We start from the raw sequence: 18930 nt of genomic DNA, 5'->3' as shown, positions 1-18930 counted from the left end.
GACAGAGACAGAGACCTAAATTGGAGCACAGGACTGAAATCTCAAGGTCCAAATCAGGAGCAGAAAGAGAGAGAGCACGAGCATGGAACTCAGGACCGCAAGGGGTGCACCCACACATTGAGACAATGGGGATGTTCTATTGGGAACTCACCAAGGCCAGCTGGCCTGGGTCTGGAAAAGCCTGGGATAAAACCGGACTCTCTGAACATAGCGGACAATGAGGACTACTGAGAACTCAAGAACAATGGCAATGGGTTTCTGATCCTACTGCACTCACTGGCTTTGTGGGAGCCTAGGCAGTTTGGATGCTCAACTTACTAGACCTGGATGGAGGTGGGGGTTCCTTGGACTTCCCACAGGACAGGGAACCCTGATTGCTTTTCGGGCTGGGGGGGAGACTTAATTGGGGGAGGGGGAGGGAAATGGGAGGCGGTGGCGGGGAAGAGACAGAAATCTTTAATAAATAAATAAATTAAAAAAAAAAAAAAAAAAAAAATGTCTGGTTTACTGTTGGTTTTATATCTCACTGTGTTACCAAGGAATATGAGAAGACATACTTGCGTCTTTCCTTTGCAAGGCAGCTTGAGAAACTGATTGAGCAAGGAAACTTTGGAGCCTGAATTCTTATAATTTCTGCCATTCGCAATGAAAGCAGGGTGTCAAAATGACTTGGAATTTTCTTTTTTACATCTAGGGACTGTGAGTGGTAAACCTCCTCATTGATGTTCATTATCAGAGAAAGAATCCTCAACTGGCCAGGATTGTTGGAAACAATGAAATCAGGGGGATGAGGAGGGAGCTTGCTAAGGAACTCTGGGAACCACTAAGGCATGCTATGGTAATAACTCCCCAGATGAAATTGATTGTCTTCCCTCTGAACCCAGAGAGTAGGCAGGCTTGATGGAAATATTACCCAAGAATGGAAACTCAAGATCCACAATCTCATTTTTTGAACTCAGATTCTTGGCTCTGCCTCTGGCTTGTCAAACGCCCTGGGCTAAGTCACTCGACCTGTGGGAACTAAGGCTAAGCTGTCAGCCTGGCTTTCCAAAAGCACCTCAGCTGTCCTCCCACTCTGCCCCTGATTGTAGTCATTTGAGGTAGCAGGAACAAGTTGTTTCGACCTTGGTAACCTGGTGAGATTAAACAGACCAAGCTGCAAGAATGTTTCAGTCAGGAAGAATGGACCTTTGCGAATACTTCAGAAATTGGACTTAAAGGGCATTCTGATGCTAGCTCCGGGGCTGGACTGCTTGAGCCCCAAAGTGGGCCCCTTCATCTCTACTTTTCTTTCAGCCTTTGCTGAAGGCAGAGACACACAGTTAATATCTCAGCCAATCTGTAGGAGTAGTTAAGTCAGTATTGGAGTATTTCCGTTCTTGGCCAGGTACATAGCCACCAAGAAGTTATGGCTATTAAGTAGTATAATTTTATTTATTTTTTACTAAGTAGTAAAGGGTCAAAAATGTGAACCTATGTCTACTTGACCAAAGGTCAGAGAGTTGGAACTTACCTCTATTCCTTCAAGGTTATTGTGTTTCCACCTCAAGAAAAGAATTCTGCCCTCTCAAGGTTATTGTCAACAAGTGGATTTCAGGAATAGAGAAGTAGAGAAGTCTAAGGATCTGACTAAGTTCCAGTTCCCTTAAGGAGACAACATTGGATTCCACCCAGGGAGTGGCTTGCCTACAGAATATTTTGGTCTCAGGTGTGAATGTGATGTGTTTTGTTCTAAAAATAGAATGTTTAACTATGGATGTAGCCCACAACCTTCAATTGGCATGTTCACTTCCTTGTATCATGTTATTGCAGTTTTTTGTCTTACTCCTTCCTTTTGGGGTCAGGGGTATTTTAAGCAGTTGGAAATTAAATGTGGGAAATTTTAGTATTCACTGGAATTCCTTCCTGGTATAATTCTATGTTTTTCTGTCTTATTATTTTCACATCTCTGTATTCTTTACTATATTTCTAAATCCCAGTGTCACTACTCTGGCAAGGGGTATTTTTATCAAGGCTCATTTCTAACACTAAGTGTTTTCTGGTAGAGTATACATTTTTTAAAAAAGGCTTAGAAATACCTTCTATAACCCTATCTGCTTGATGTAACCAGGCTTAATCTAATATTTCATTATAGCCATGTGCCTTAATCTGTTCTTCTATGATATGTATAAATGTCTATGTTTAAACAAAATTCAGATAAATCTGTATTTTATAGTTCTGTGTATATCTATGAGCATTCTTTTTTAACATCCTTTTTAAAGTCACATTTTGCGTCTTTATATCTCATGATATAACTACCTGATTAGACCTGTTTTGCAGACAAAGGAACTGAACCACAGAGAATTGACAGATCTTTCCCTAGGTCATAGCACTAACAGATCCAAATACAGGTATCTTTCATTTTAAGGTGCATCCTTTGAACTACTACTTCACCATGGGGGATATATCTATTCCTCTTCATCACTATAGAGTTTTTTTTCTAAAATCTAAGTCCAAACTCTTATGAAGCTTTGAATAATTCACTTTTGTGACTTAGACAAACTATGACAGAGGTAGAGGTAAGGTTGGTGAATTCAAATGATTAGCCTTGAAAGGCCTCATGAAGGAGTCACCCAGTATTCTTCCCTGGTCTCTTCATGCACCGTTATATAGAGTCACACACAAATATGCTCATGCATGCATCACACGATTAGTAGAAGTATGTCAGTTTACTTCACATAATGTGTGATCTAGATAGGTTCGTTCCCATTACAGAAATGGAAACATTGAGGCTTTGGCAATAGTGAGAAAAACATGACCAATGCTGTGCTTCCTAAAATTCTTAGTGGAAAAAAAAAACAAGGGGGAAGCAGAAACACTGAGGGGTCAAATAAAGAGGGCAAGCCTAACCTTTATGGTGGCACTCTGGACCATGACCTGCAACAGGAAAGTAACTATCAGAAACTTTTTGGATGAACTATGAATAAAGTGTTGAGTTTGAGTACATCAATTGGCTGCAAACTTTGGTTTCTCAGTTTGGGCAATCATATGATGCAAGGTGACCATGTGAGGGGAAGCAGGTGACACTGTAAGGAACTCTGTGACTGTTTGTGACATTTACTCATGGGTCTAAAATTAATTCAAAACGGAAATGATTTACAAGTATATTAAAGCATAGTTCTTTTAAGCTGGCAAAAAAGGATGATGGAAACCGTGACAGCTGGAGACACAACTTTATCCATGCTTCCTAAAACAATGGCAAGGGCTTCACCCTATACCACATATATGTTTGAAAAGTAAAAATCTATTTATAAGAAATGTAAATCACACTGAGAAGCCTAACCTGAAAGCCTCAGAACATTCTTTATCAGTAACACGGTATGTGACTGAGCTGTTTTAACAATGAAGAAATGGGAGACATTGCCATCCCTTTTCCCATGTCTCTCTGGTGACCCATGAATGTCTGTTGCATGTGGGGTACAGTCCCCTACCCTTAAGTGGCTCTTATTTGTCCTAAGAGTAAAGACAAGAACCCACAACCAATCCTCCCTTTGAGTTTTGCTAATTTCAGGAGGCTTAGACCACTCACTGGTTGAGCCTCCCCTGCAAGGAGCTGTCCCACAACTGGTGCTGATCGCCTTCTCTACGAGGAGCTGTCCCACAACTAGTGCTGATCTCCAACTCTGCTTGCAGGAGGGTGTTCTATGAAGCTGGAGGAGCTGGGACCAGAGCCAGGTCTCTATGGAGAGTGGAACCCCTTCGGATAAGGTAACACATGGTCCATATGGTGCCATTTGCAAGACTGGTTGGTTTTCCAGTACAGTCCATTCTCTTCTATTTATCATTTTTTATATGTGAGAGCTAAATTCTGAAATTTCTATGGCTTTGATTATAAGGAAGCAGGGAGAAAAAGAGACAGAAAGACAGAAAGGGAGAGGAGACTGACTTCCTCACTTCCAAGATATTTCCAGGTTCCTCCTTTGATTCTATGGTTGGTTGTACCCTGTTCTTATAGAGCCTAGAGGCTAGGTAATCGAACACTAGTTTTGGCATTACCTAAAGCCCTCAGAGCCTCCCCTCCTTTATCTTATTAAACAAGATATTCAGTGAATATCTTGGCTCCAGTTAAGAGCTATCTTTAAACAACAAAGATAGACAGGTAGTCATGATGGCAGCTAGTAAAATAAAATAAGACTCAAACTTGATGTAACTATGAAGAAAACAACATTTGTCAGAATATTTCAAACAGTAATTTACGTAGGTGGAAGGAACAAAGCCTGGTTTTTCCAACCATGAGCTTGAGTAACAGCTTTTAAAGTTTGAGTGATTTGTCATTTAAACTCCAAATACTGTAGGCCCGTCTTGTTGAGAGCAGCTTCTTTTTGCTGGGATCATAGGTAAGTCAAGTTAGAGCTAACCGGCTGTGGGTAAGAGAGGAGGGAATGGATATTATCACCTGCTTCTCCTTTTCCATCTCCTCCCTAACACTCAGGTCAGTGTCTCCCTAAACATGTGTTCGATGGAGAATTCTTCTTCATGAGTGGCATTTACCCCCTAAGATGGTCTACTAGAGATGAAAAAATAGTGGCAATTCCCCTACATCTCCCTCCCCTTTTTGTCTCATTTACATAGCTTATTAAGAAACTTTTGAAGATGCTTATTTGGAGTGTATCACTGTTGTATAAGAAAGAAATGAAGCTGAGATATATATGTATATATAATTAATGTGTACGTGTGTGTGTGTGTGTGTTAAAGAGAGGGACAAGGGGAGAGAGAAAGAGAAATGCCCATTTATTTTTAATGAGGCACCCACTTGTTCACTTGCTCAAGAGTTCTTGTTTATGGGACATTTCCAATGCCAAGGTAGTTATATACAAACTGTCACAGTTGTAGCTGTTAGTTCTTTACATCAGACACTGTGGTTTTGATTCTCAGGTGTTCCTAAAATTGAAGACATGGGAAATTATTTCAAAGTTTGACACATACGTGGTATCCTAACTTTAAGGATCCATTTTGAATTACTAGTGATCCCATGGATAATTTCTCCACTAATATTCACCATAACTACTTTTGAATGCTAATCTTTTGGTGAAGGGCCATAAAAAGATGGACATTCCAGCTGAGATTTTCCTTATCTCCGTCCTTCCATCCTACTCTACTTTCCCTGCAGAATAGATCTCCTTTGAATGTCCCAGGATATCTGCTTTCTTATTGCATCCCTTACTACCTGCCTCTCCTGGCAGGCTGAACCCGCAGTGGTTTTAGGCTTTGGTTTGCTTGTTTTCTTGTCTCTCATGAAGACAGGACTCTTTATGATTGATGATGAGGTATTTGAATTCCTATAACCAAATGGAAAGACTGGTTTCCCAGATACAAGTGTTCCTAGAAATGAAGTCTTCCCATCATTTTGAGATGGTTTGTATAAGGGTACTTATTGGTGGACTGAATGGTAAGTTGAAACTCAGGACTTCCAGTCATAGTATGTACTGCCCTGCCTTCCGGATCACGGCGCTTTCCTTAATGGGGAATCAAACAGAAGCACCGTGCTGAGTTGCAGACAGACAGGAAACAGTTCAGTGACCTTTAATGATAAACCCCAGAGAGGGAATAACTCTGGGGTTAAGGAAAGCATGGGATAAATGTTGAACACCATTGACTTCTATGTAATATAATTTCTTATGTGCTTTTCACCAGCTGGAGTGGCAGTAACATCAGGTGGGGCCAGGCTTTCCGGCTCCGGCATCTCACTACCGGCCATTACCTGGCCTTGACAGAGGACCAAGGCCTTCTTCTACAAGACCGGGGAAAGTCGGACACCAAGTCCACAGCCTTCTCCTTCCGGGCATCAAAGGTAAGGCGCTATGGAATAAACTTTGACTCTGCACTGGAAGTAAGAGTCACTGGAATCCTCCAGGTAGAACTCTGACTGAAAAGAATAGAGACTGGAACAGTCTCCAGCATGGACCCCTGAGAATCGTGCTCTTTGATCTTTGGAGATGGCCTCCTGAGAGAACATCTATCTGAGATGAAGGATAAAGTCTGTAAGAGGGAACTAGTAACTCTTAGAAAGCATACAATCATCAGAGTAGACAATATTGCTCACAGGAGAAAGGAAGCTATAATCTTAGAGTTTTATAGAGTTATTAGGACTTCTAATTTTTTCTCATTTCTTAGCTTTGTCCTGTCCACTCAATTTTTCACTGAGAGTACATCCTCAGGTAGTTATGTTAATTCTGAATGGAAAAGTTTCCCATCTGATGTGCATATAAACAACTACCTTTTCAACTACCTAGTGTTCAGTCAAGTTTGGATTCTGCCTAGCTGAAAGCTGGATATGACTGGAGTCAGAATTGCATGCTAAGCTGACTTCTGATGGACAGTTGGATGCACCGGCACTTTCTGATTGTTCTGGAAAGATCATCCAAGCATAAGAAGAGCTCAGCACAGATGTATGCATGGCTATCAGAATGTCTGCTCCTCTGAGAGTGTGGGCATTCTCTCATTTGAGAACTTCACCTCTTGTTTCATTCTTTCTTGCATTTTCTGAGAAGTAGGTTTGGATTTCTTTTCTCAATGTGATTTCTGTGAAGGGTTATTGATGGTTCTGTTTATGATGGTAGGTTTTCAGTTGACAGCTGAATGTTCTATGGAACATCTCTGATTCCTGAGCATCAGGAGAAAATAACCTCTTCAGCACTGCCCTCCCCAACCCTTCATGGTTCTGTGATCTGCTCATTAAGAAAGAGAAACACTTTGACATAAAGGTTTTATTTACCACAGAAATTAAGCTTTTTTACATCTTTTGTTTGTTTTGTTTTGTTTTTTGTTTGTTTGTTTTTGTTTTTTGAGACAGGTTTCTCTGTGTATCTCTAGCTGTCCTGGAACTCACTCTGTAGACCAGATTGGCCTCTAACTCACAGAGATCTGCCTGCCTCTGCCACCCTAAGTGCTGGGATTAAAGGCGTGCACCACCACCACCTGGCTTCACATCTGTATTTTAAACATTAAAAATAACCAAGTTTAGAGACTGGAGAGAGAGATACTTCTACAGCTAAAATATACTGCTCTTGCAGAGGACCTGGGGTTGGTTTTCAGCACCCACATCAAGGAAAAGGATCCAACACCTCTGGCTTCCATAAGCATCTGCATCAAGATGTACATACCCACACACAGATGTACATACAGGCACATCTTTAAAAAGTAAAATAAATATTTAGAAATACATGAGTTTCATGCCCATTTCTTACTAAACCCACTTCACATGCCACCTTTTCTCTATCTCCTATGTGGTGGCATGCGGGCTGCAGTCTGTCTTTCTGAGCATATGTCTTACCTTTTACCATCAGTCCTTTCTCCTTTGTTTCAAGATTGCTAGCTTGAGGGTTTGGGATTTTGTGGTTGGTTTGTTTGTTTGCTATCATTGACTGTCCTGGAACTTGCTCTATAGACCAGGCTGGCCTTTAACTCACAGACAACTGCCTGCCTCTGTCTTCTCAGTGCTGGAATTAAAGGCAAGTGCCATCACTGCCTGGCTGAGGATTTTAAATTTATGTGTATTTAGCAATTATTCTGGCTACCAGGAAGTGATTTATGGCAGTCCATTTTATGAAAATGATAGATGAAAAAACTAAAACAGAAAAGATATAAGAACAGCAGCAGACAAGGTCCCGTTCTCTCCTGAGAGATGGGGTGTAGAGGGAGGGGAACAGCAGGTAGGGAGGAGGGAGGAAGGTGGGAACTGAGAAGTGACTCATGGTGGTTGATGACCCACTCAGTCCCTTTCTGAGAATGTCCCTTGATCCTTTCCTACCTGAGCTTTGCACCTCATTTCCCCCATCCTGCTATAGATATACTGGACTAGCAAAATTATGACAAGGTCTTAACTGTTTCATTTACATGAAGATTCAGTCATCCTCCCAGGCAGCTGGCGGGATCCTGCTTCCAAGGAACCTCTCCACTGCATTTCTTCCTTGCCTTAGCCTTGTGCAGCAAGGCTCTACAATGTGCAATGGTTTCTGGGGGGAAGTTACACTCAGCCCCATAGGATCGTTACAACACTTTTATTACTTACATCACTTCTTGCTTCTGTTTTATCTTCCCAAAGCCCATCATTTATCTCCTCAAGTCCCTCCATTTCCACATACAAGGAGGCTAGCACCCAATGTATAAAATGTCACTGTGGTTCTGTGAAAGCCAGCAGCTTAACAGAACTAGATGTCGGAGCTGGCCCGTGCAATTGGCAGCATGCTTACATTTTACTGGAGTCGCTCTATTAGAGGTTTTAAATAACTCTCCGTTCATTTGTACTCAGCCCAGTTAGCTTCATTTCCATTATAAAAGAATCAAAATTGAAATTACTTCAGCTCCATAGCAGGCACATATGGCTGTGTTCCCACAGGAAATTGGGGCTCCCTTTGAAATGTAGTGTGGGAGAAACATTTGGAATCTTAGACTGTGAAGCTACACCCAAAAGAAGAAAGACCATGTGGGGAGCACTCCTCTTGCCATACCCGCATAAAATTGCTAGGGGTGTCCTGGCATCCCAGGGCCTCCACATGGCTCCAAGCTCAGTAACTAGCTGCAAGCTATCTTCCCAGGATGCACTTTGGTGAGCTTCACTGGACAGTAGTGATGACCTCCAGAAGACACAAGGGATTGGGACTCTACCTTTCAGCTGTACGTGGGCATGATGTCCTCACTCTTTCCTGTTATCCATGTTAGTTAACAGAGTAGACAGTAGACAGCATTTCAGGGTCTAAATGAGTTTGGGATACCTCAGTGGAAAGGCTAATATGTAGAGACAGAGAGTTGTATTCTGTTCGGAGAAGTTGGAGTGTTTATTTGCCCTTCTCTATAAGATGGACAGTCTGGTAATAGAAAAAGAGGTTCCTGGGAGTAATAGTGTTTGGGCTTCAGTCACATGTCCTGAAAGGATGCTGGTCTGGGCCTCTTTCATTTGTAATTATAAACTTCTCATCCTCTCCTTTGAAATAAAGTTGCATTAGTCTGTAGTAGCTGTGACTGCAATAAGAGGCATGGGAACAGTTGCCAGTACATAATACCCTTAGCAAGCTACATCTACAGGAAGGGGGCAGGTAGGTGCTCCTGGGGAGTTTGTGTGTGCTGTAGGAGTAACGTGTGAACAAGACCTGAGGGCACAGGTTCACAAGCCTTGCTCCTCAGGAGGTTGAAGTAGAGGGATGATGAGCTTAAAGACCTCCCTTGACTGCAGAGTAAGTTGAGGACCAGCCAGTGAACTTAGCATGACTGGTAATAAAAGACAAAAAGAGGATGTAAACCAAGTTCAGATCCAGAGCACTTGCCCAGCACGTGTAAGGTCCTGGGTTCAATCCCTGGTACCACACAATGAAAAAACGGGCCCGGGCATAGGCATTCACACCTTTAACCTCAGAACTTAAGAATCAGAGGCAATAGGATCTCTGTGAGTCTGAGGCCATCCTGATCTACATAGGAAGTTCCAGGACAGCCAGGGCTATGTAGAGAGGCCCTGTCTCAAAAGCCAAAATCAATAAACAAACAGATAATTGGGATGTGACCAAGCCTTCCTGAAAGGTGACCACATCTAAGCACCAGCTGCAGATATAAGCCTGGACCTGATTCTGGTGATTCTAAGATCATTGGGGAAATTATATGAAACATGTAAAATAAAGAACAGAAAATGATCATGACCCAGGCTCCCACACCACCACTTTAACAGAATTATTCTCATCAAATAGAGGTTCTGGGATATGTTGTTGCCTCTGAAAGGTAGCACCCCAACTCTGAAAGTGATAGTGTGATATGTTACACAGCTTTAACATTGCCTAATTCTGGGATTGACTCTCATCTGTTTTTCATGAGACCTGGAAAATAATTCTTTCTTTACACTGACCTCATTTGAAGTCTGTCATGAAGACTTGTTTACAGCTGACCTCTGCCTGGCCTTCCATCATGTCTCTTGCCACTTTCCTGTGGTCCCTTTTAGATCCAGCATACTGTATGCTTACCAGTCCTTGATCGTGTTGTTTTTCTCACGACCAACCTTTTCCTATGGCATTCTTTAGTCTCTACACATCACCACTAGTGAGGTTATTCATATACTTCCGGGAAAGTAGGAGGTGGAGCTTATGAGAACAAACACTGCTCATGCTTCCAGTAGCTGGGCCTGGTGACAGTGAACATGCATATCTGAAATGGATTTGTATTCCAGCATCTCAGTGGATATTGTGTAAAAACTGCAGTTGAAAACGGCCTGATGACGGAATATATAAATGTGATCATAAAAGTCCACCATGAAGCCCATTTCAGGCTAACTTCCTTCATCTTCGTAGCGACGTTCTGCCTTGCTTGTGTAATCATTTTGCTATCAGCTCATCGCTGTATGCATTCAATGAGAAAGATTCATTTTATTTTGAACATCTAAGTCAAATTTCTGTGAATTTGATTTCCCATCATTTTCCACGGTCTTGACATTGCAAGGCCGTTCCCTAAGGAGCGTCAGATAATGTGGTTTAATATTTACTCTGGCGTGGCAAATGCTATTTAGATGTCATGCTTCAATGTCAGCTTACAGCACTGCATTCCTTTCAGGCAAGGTTGAATTAATAATATTAAATCAGACCTATTATGTGTAGCCATTCATTTTATGGCTAGTCTATATGTACTTTTAAGAACCAGTCTTGAAATGATGGGGCTAGACTCCCACATTTTGCCTATTTCATTGTGTAAGGGTGTACAGCTGTCACTGTTCCAGATGATAGGAAATTTTCCCTCAAAGCAAAGGACATTTCATTCAATTTGGAAAGCATTTATCAAATACCTGTTATGTATTAAGTATTGTGTTCTTGTTCAACCTGCTTCTCATGGGCTCTTTAACTTCAGCAGCCTGAAGCACCCTCAAACAAGGGGGCAACTGGGCTCCTAGTACATCTGTCTATGGACACAGTGGTGCTGAAGTTGTGTCTTACCAGTGATTGCTCCCTCCTGAAAGTCACCAAATGGGCAGGAAGCGGGTACAGGTTTTTCCCGACCCACAGCTTATATGGCAGTGAACAGCTATGAACATGGCTCAACACAAACGAGTGAACTTACTTAAAACAGCAGAACGGTTTGGGTCTTCGTCTTGTTCTGTAACTGAATTGCACAGCTCTCAAGAGTGGCCTTTGTAGATGACAGTGTTCTGTCACCAGGTCAGAAGGTCGGTCATATGTGGTAGAGCAAAAGAATGAAAGTGAGAGTAGAAATATAAACATATGATTTGAAGATCTGGAGATACCACCACCTAGGGCTGTTTCGTTTACATCAAAACTACAAAGGATTTAGACTTCTCTAATGAGCATGTTTTCCCAAGCCTTTGTTGTTCAAAGTGAACCAAATAAAGGCAGTTTAGGAAAACCATGTACTGTGAAGTGGGAGAAATTGAGATTTCAACCTCGATGCTGCCATTTTCTGTTCAACCTCAATATTTCTTTTTATAAAACTAGGGATCAAGGTGCATATTTTTGAAGGATTATTTTGAGGACTAAAGGAGACCAGGAAGGTGACCCATGAAGCTGTATTTTTTTCCGTTTATTTAATTATTAAAGATTTCTGTCTCTTCCCTGCCACCTCCTCCCATTTCCCTCCCCCTCCCCCAATCAAGTTCCCCTCCCTTGTCAGCCCAAAGAGCTATCAGGGTTCCCTGCCCAGTGGGAAGTCCAAGGACCACCCACCTCCATCCAGGTCTAGTAAGATGAGCATCCAAACTGCCTAGGCTCCCACAAAGCCAGTATGTGCAGTAGGATCAAAAACCCACTGCCATTGTTCTTGAGTTCTCAGTAGTCCTCATTGTCCGCTATGTTCAGTGAGTCCGGTTTTACCCCAGGTTTTTTCAGACCCAGGCCAGCTGGCCTTGGTAAGTTCCCGATAGAACATCCCCATGAGTGAGGTAAGCCAGACCCAAAAAGAGGAACATGGGATGTACTCACTCATATTTGGTTTCTAGCCATAAACCAAGGACATTGAGCCTATAATTAGTGATCCTAAAGAAGCTAAATAAGGAGAACCCAAAGAAAAACGTATGGGCATCCTCCTGAATATTAACCTTCATCAGGTGATGAAAGGAGACAGAGACCTACATTGGAGCACCGGACAGAAATCTCAAGGTCCAAATCAGGAGCAGAAGGAGAGAGAGTACGAGCATGGAACTCAGGACCGCGAGGGGTGCACCCACACACTGAAGCTGTATTTTTTAAACCAAGAAGTGGAAGTTGGGTTGCCGAACTGGGGGTGGTGACAGAAAGATGAAAAGGGAAAATGTAGGCTTCTCTTGGGAAATATGCTTCACCTATGGAGGCGGATGGGCCTGCTTCCTAACGTGCTCAGAACAGAAGGACGTCCTTGTTATCCCACCCGGCAGAGGACTTGCCACCAGCCCCAGGGCTTCCCAGGCTCTATGCAGCATTCTACAGGCTATAATTGTTTTAAGGCAATATTAAAACCGCTAATTCTAGTTCACGAGGGTACCATATTGGTATAGTGAACCCAGAGTTGATTCCTCATGGTTTCTGCAGAGACAGGTAGTCAGAAGTGGACTCACCTTGACCTTCTGCAAAGACTCCCTTCCGCATCTGTTAATGGGTTCCATCATCCCTTCTCTTTCTCTGAAATATTTTAGATGTTTGCAGTATATGTTGTAAAGGCATTTTGTAACTTCCATGGACCCATGTAGTTTAATTTTGTTAAATGATTACTCACTTACTCTAATACGTTTGAATTGAAAACTTTTCAAACATCTTCCTCCAGATTACTGCCATACCTTACAGCACACCCTTCCCTCGTCGGACTCCCTTTCTGTCCACCTTTCTCCCTGATACTAGAATGGCTATTCTAAGATGCAGCCTGGTGCCTTCATGGCCTTGCATTAGCTGCATTAGCTTTCCCCGAAAACAGATGCCAGACGATGCTAGGAATGCTGCGTTAAACAGAACTGAATTGATTACTTTTGCAGATAATGATGATGCTTGACTTTTAATGTGAGACTTATAATCCTGAAAGCTTCTATTTGGCTCCTAGAAGACACATCATTTGTCTAAAGGCATCTTTTCCTGCAGAAAGTCTCTTAATATTGTGATTCTGAAAAGTATGGACTTATAGGACTCTTTAGTCCTTAGTTTTTCCCAACTTCCTCTCTATATTTCATCGCTCTCCTTGTCTAATTTTTTCATTTACCAGAATGTCATCCCCTTCCATACCCATACTGCTGTGGCTTGAGTGTGGCCTCTAGGGGTTTGTTTTATTAGAACTATATCCCTATAGTGAGGTGTTATGGGGGGAGAAACTTGGACAGATAGCTCAGCAGTGAAGAACCCTTGTTCCTACAGGAGTCAGGTTCCCTTCCCAGCACCCTCAGGGTGGCTCATGTCTATCTTTAACTCCAGTTCCAGGGGATCTGACACCATCTTCCAGCCTCCGCTAGTACTATGCATACATGGGGCTCTTAGATAAGTACAAACAAAACATTCATATCTAAGAAATAATGTTTTTAAAATAAACAAGCATGGGAAAAGCTTCTCTAGACTGTGTAGTGATGAGGTATTTAGGGTTGGTTGTGACTGGATAATGTTACCAGGATGAGTACTGTGGATACTGGTGCCTTTCTAGAAGAAGTAACAGACCAGCACAAGGTGCAATTGTCCTTTGAATGCATACCATATCACCTGTTTGTAATTGAGTTATGTGTGTAACTTCTAAAGTTCATATAAATACAAAGCTGCTTTTCTCATAAATTAAGAGTATGTAGAGCCGGGCAGAGGTAGCACATGCCTTTAATTTAAGTTCTCGGGAGGCAGAGGCAGGTGGATCTCTGTGAATTCAAGGCCAGCCTGGTCTACAAGATCTAGTTACAGGACAGGCTCCAAAGCTACATAGAAACCCTGTCTTGAAAGACAACAACAACAAAAAAAACAACAAAAAAGTATGTATTTCAACTATTACTTTATATTATATTGGCCTTTAAATAGCTAAGGCATCGATACAATTAATTACTTATCTATACTAATGGAAAAGCCATTTAAAGAAGTCTGTTAAAATGGGTTTTGGGAATCAGACCTGGCTTAAATTCTGTTCTTTTTTTTCTAGCTGTGTGGCCTAGAGCAAGTTGTTGAATCAATATAGGTCCCAGTTTATCCTCAATAAAGCAAGCTGATAAAAAGCAGTGTGACCTTTGGCAGGGTTAGAGAAAATGTTTGTAGAGATTTATGCATTGCTCTTGTCACCTTGTAGACACAGTACTTTATGTGTTGGTGTTGCTGAGGACTTAGCAAAGCAGCCGGCTCGTAATAGACACTGAGAAGGTATTATTTCTGGAGAATAGCAACTTGCTCATCTAAGCCAAATGCTAATGTGTCAGTTGGGATGTACTCATGGGCATCTCCTCTATAGCTGTCAATGGAGAAAGTACTACCTATTGCCTTTCAGCAAGAATCAGGACAAGTAATCTATTCCTTCTTAGAATCATCAATGACAGGCAGAGATGACATCAATATACTGATATGCAAATCGAATATCTGCAGACCACTGAAACAAATTGTTTGTAATCTTTTTCAAGCACAGCGCTATATGAAATGCAAAAAAAAAAAAATTCTTGTTCTCCTCTTTGATAAAGCCTCTGTTTCCCAGAGAGGAAGCATCTGTGCCAACAAAGGTGGCTCACATGTATTGAAATGTAGACTTTTCTCACTACCCAGGAGTGATAAAGCAGTGGACTAGAAAGTGATTGACTTTGAAACTATGCTTTGTTAGTTCTGAAGACTGGAAGATATGCCTGACCACACATGGCCAGGTCAGAAAGTACCCAGTAGGAGACAAACAAAGGAGATGTTTTTAGAGTTTCTACTACTTTCATAAAGCATCATGACCAAAAGCAGTTTGGGGAGGCAAGAGTTTATTTCACCCTACAGGTCCATCATCTAGGGACGCCAGGGCAGGAACTCAAGGAAAGAACCTGGAACCGATAGCTGAAGCAGAGAGTACAGAGCAATGCTTCTTGCTGGCTTCCTTTTCGCGGCTTGCCTGGCCTGCTCTCTTATCTCACCAGGACCAACAACCCTGTCATGGAACCATAGTGGGCCCTCCCACATCAACCATCAACCAAGAAAATGCCCCACAGGCCAATCTGGTGGAGGCATTTTCTCAAATGAGGTTCCCACTTCCCAGATGACTGTAATTTGTATCAAGTTGATTTTAAACCAGTCCATCTTAGGGAAGATAAGAGAGTCATTTTGTGGTCCCCACAGAAAGGGATGGGGTAGGAAGGATAAGTAAGTATCAAGTTGGCGAATTTGAATAGATTCATCAGGTTCTGGAATACAAGACTTGTAACAGGTTTGGAACTTGACCCTGGTGGTTTGAACAGGAGAATGGTGCCCTAAAGTATGCTAACTCTGTGAAGGAGGAGATCGGCTTCTGGCCTCTGAATTATTGGTTTCCATGTGAAAGAGTTCTTCTAGGCCAGTCTTCTGCTTATTTGAGGAATCAGCTGGTCTTAAGTAAGACAGGTCCTATAGGGAGTATGGGGCCATAAGACTAGAGAAGTCAGAGGTGTCTTCTGGCTCTGGATGTGGGAAAGGCTTGATGTTTGCCCTGTGTTCTTTCTCTAATGGTTAGTCACAAGGCATTAGAAAGAAGGCATGAGAAGCACTCTGGGAAAGAGTTGGTTCTTCTCACAAGGAGGCAGGACATGGCATGCAGGCCCCTTCAGCAGAATACCACCACATTTCAGAAGGAGGGGTGTGAGGAGTTGGGGGTTAAAGAGGATAATTTATGCTGTCAGATTTACTGGAGTTTCCATGGGCAGAGACAGACAGTTTAGAGTTCACTAGTTGGAGTAATTTCAGCTATAGAGGGGTTCTAGCTGCGTGGTGGCTGACCTGGGGATGACAAAGCAGAGGGATGTTGCCTCCTGAGGTATAAAAGAGGTCTGACATTGGATCGTTCAGTATACACATAGCGAGTATGCCTTGGAGCCCTTTAAGAACTCCAGGTCTCTCCCTACTCAGATAAGATGCAAAGATGTCAATGTATCAAAATATGAAGAAAAGGTTAGCATACAAATATTACCATTGTAGAACTGCAGAAGTGATCAGGTAATTCAAGTAATAATGCCAATAAAATCCCAAAGAAAAGAAGAATTTATTGCATCAAGATGTTCCCGAGAGCTGTGAGTAGAACTCTGTGAAGTACTTACCAAGGATGTGGGAAGATGTGCGTTCGATCCCCAACACTGAAATGAAAAGGTTGTCCCTCATAAACCCAGTTTGATTAAAGCACATGATTAAAACATAAGAACTCCCGAGTTCTAAGAACTGAAAAGAAGCAATTAGTTTAAGCCTGTTCTTCAGTAAAACCCCATATCTGGCAACGGGACGACTGCATCTGAGGCCATGGTCATGTGATAGATAAGCTTCAGTCATGTGAGCACAACCAAGCTTCCCTAACACCAGTACAGTCACGTGAGCACAGTCAAGCTTCCCTAACACCAACTTCTTTTGTTTCCTTGGTGATTTCTCAATGTTGTGAATTGCTGGGTTGAACTGGGGTTTGTGTTTGTTGACACTGATATCTGAGTCTTACTGTTATTATTCTTCTAAATGAGAAGCAGCCACCGCAGTGACCACTACAGACCTTTGGAAGATGATGCTCTTATGTAAGGGCGAAGGCACAGACACGCTGTAGAGAATGGTGGCTCATTTGTTTCAGAGACTGAAGGGAAAGGAGCCTCCTATTTATTTTATTTTGGAAAATCCATATTTAAATAAACAAAAAAAATGACAAAATAAATTGCTAGTTGAGAATATGCATTATTTTTACCAGAAGCAATTAGAAATCAGTATAATTACCACATAACAGCTGTCTTTTGTGTTGTTTCTATTTTAGTGTGTTGACTATAGCTAGAGAGTAGGCAGCAGATAAAAGTTCTGACATCTTGTAAGCCCTGTTACTGGCTAGAACATCTATAGGCCTGTGAATATTTCTGTGATGGAAATCAGCTGTTCATTGTTTCATAGAGTAAATGCATTCTTGACCAATCACCTATAGGGAAAGTCCTGATAGATCAAATCCGTTTTTCCTACCCATGTGTGTTATAAAATCAGAAATCCATTTCTTTTTAATATGTTCGTTTTGAGAAATAAGGTATTTTTAATATTCTAGCTAGTGTCTCAGTACATATTTAAAACAAAAAGCTTCTTATGAAATATTAATACTACTCAAATTGATATTTTATGTGTGCATAAAGCAGCTGATTTTCATTTTATGAAAGTCTGAAGGAAAAGAAATAAGAGCTGAAGTAGAAAATAAATATACAAGAAAGAAAAAAAATCACTCAGTAATCCATGCCACCTCACAATGCATTCCATAAGTAATATAGGTGCTGAGTTCTCTGTTATGGATCCACAATTCACTGCCCTGATTCCTTTCATAGATCTGTTACAGGATGCTAAGTGTTTAACAGATGATCAAGGCAACGCTGGGGAGATGCAGCTAGGGACACTAACTATCTTCACCAAATGAGTGACATCTAAAGGGGAAACTGAAAGCTGAGTCCCATTTAGAGTAATGGAGAAAACACAGATGCTAGACATGGTTTTGTTTTTACTTTTTAATTTTTTTCTTTGACATTTTCAAACATATACAATATATACTGATCATCTCCTCCTCTCTCCCCATCTCCCACTCCATTCATGACCCAACCCCAGTCTCATCTCTCTCCTAACTTCATCCCCTTGTTGTTAATTTTTATCTTTATTTAAATAGAGGTAGATTTCTTTTTATTTTTATATTTTTATTGTAAACTATCTTTTCATATAATATAGTCTAATTAATGGTTCGCCTCCCCCAACTTCTCCCAGATCCTGCCTGACTTCTTGACTGCATTTGGCATTTACTGCTTGAGTGACTTGAAGCAAATTATTTTGTTCATTTTTCTCATCTGTAGAACTAGGACAATATCTGTAGCCCCATCCGAGGCTTTGCTATGAAGAGTTAGTACCTGAACCTGTAAAGAACTTAAAGTTGATGCTGAGCGTGGTAAGGGCTCAGTCCACGCGATGCCCAGCATTAAGAAGAGGAGGGGTGTTGTTGCCATCAAAGGGAATAGCATGCCACATTTGTGATTCTGCAAAATATTCAAAGTGCTGCGCAGATAATGACTTTTACAGCTGAGCAGTTTAATGCAAGATAGAGAAGAGAAATGGACATAGAATGTTAGAACACAGCCAGAGAGGCCCTATCGATGAGGAAAGAAACAAAGCTGCTATGCATCGGGATCTATTACATGTGGCAGGCACATCAGGCTGTCGCGGCGGGCTTACTCAGCATAGAAGTCCTGTTTCTATACTAGAGGACGGGGGCGGGGGGGAGGAATCAGTGGACACTGGGGAATGAAACTGGCTGTGACAATAACGAAGGTGGCCACTTGTCAGCTTCCCTTCACTTTAAAACACACTAGAGAAGGCTGAAAGGAGGACGGGTGAGTCTGGCTCATAACTTCAGAATTCCCAGCCCATAGGCTGCTGGCTCCACTACTTTGAGCTCTGTGGTGAGACCAGAGTATTATTACGGCATGATATGAATGATAAAGAAGGCATTTACCCCACACCAACCAGAAGCAAAACAAGAGTCTAGGCTGCTTCTGTCTTCAACAGAGCCCTAAGTCCATCCCACCAGGCTCTTGTCTTAACATTATACCACCTCCCAATAGTGCCCCAGGCTGACAATGGCCTCTAACATAAGGCCACTGGGATCCCGATTTCAGCATAGCCCTAAGAGAGAGACTAATATACAAATAACAAATTTACCTTAAAACACAGTAGTGCCTCTGACATGTTAAAAAAAAACTTCCTCTTTACTTATTTTTACCTTTTTATTCTTTTAAAATTTCATACAATGTGTTCTAATAGTATCCAACACCCC

At 41.8% G+C, this 18930-nt stretch overlaps 1 protein-coding gene across 1 annotated transcript in view; it reads left to right on the top strand.

Annotated features, from left to right (window-relative positions):
* Ryr3 (ryanodine receptor 3) overlaps positions 1–18930 on the top strand; it is a 524632-nt gene that overhangs the window by 232672 nt on the left and 273030 nt on the right. Inside the window, exons 9-10 of the mRNA XM_075961717.1 lie at positions 3673–3747; positions 5674–5830. Coding sequence (XP_075817832.1) covers positions 3673–3747; positions 5674–5830 — 232 coding nt within the window. The remainder of the gene's footprint in view (positions 1–3672; positions 3748–5673; positions 5831–18930) is intronic.

This window comes from Microtus pennsylvanicus, chromosome 2, assembly GCF_037038515.1.
Source record: "Microtus pennsylvanicus isolate mMicPen1 chromosome 2, mMicPen1.hap1, whole genome shotgun sequence".
NCBI classification, from domain to species: Eukaryota; Metazoa; Chordata; class Mammalia; order Rodentia; family Cricetidae; genus Microtus; species Microtus pennsylvanicus.
The sequence above is the reverse complement of the archived record's forward strand: the minus strand, read 5'-3'. Positions and strand labels throughout refer to the sequence as shown.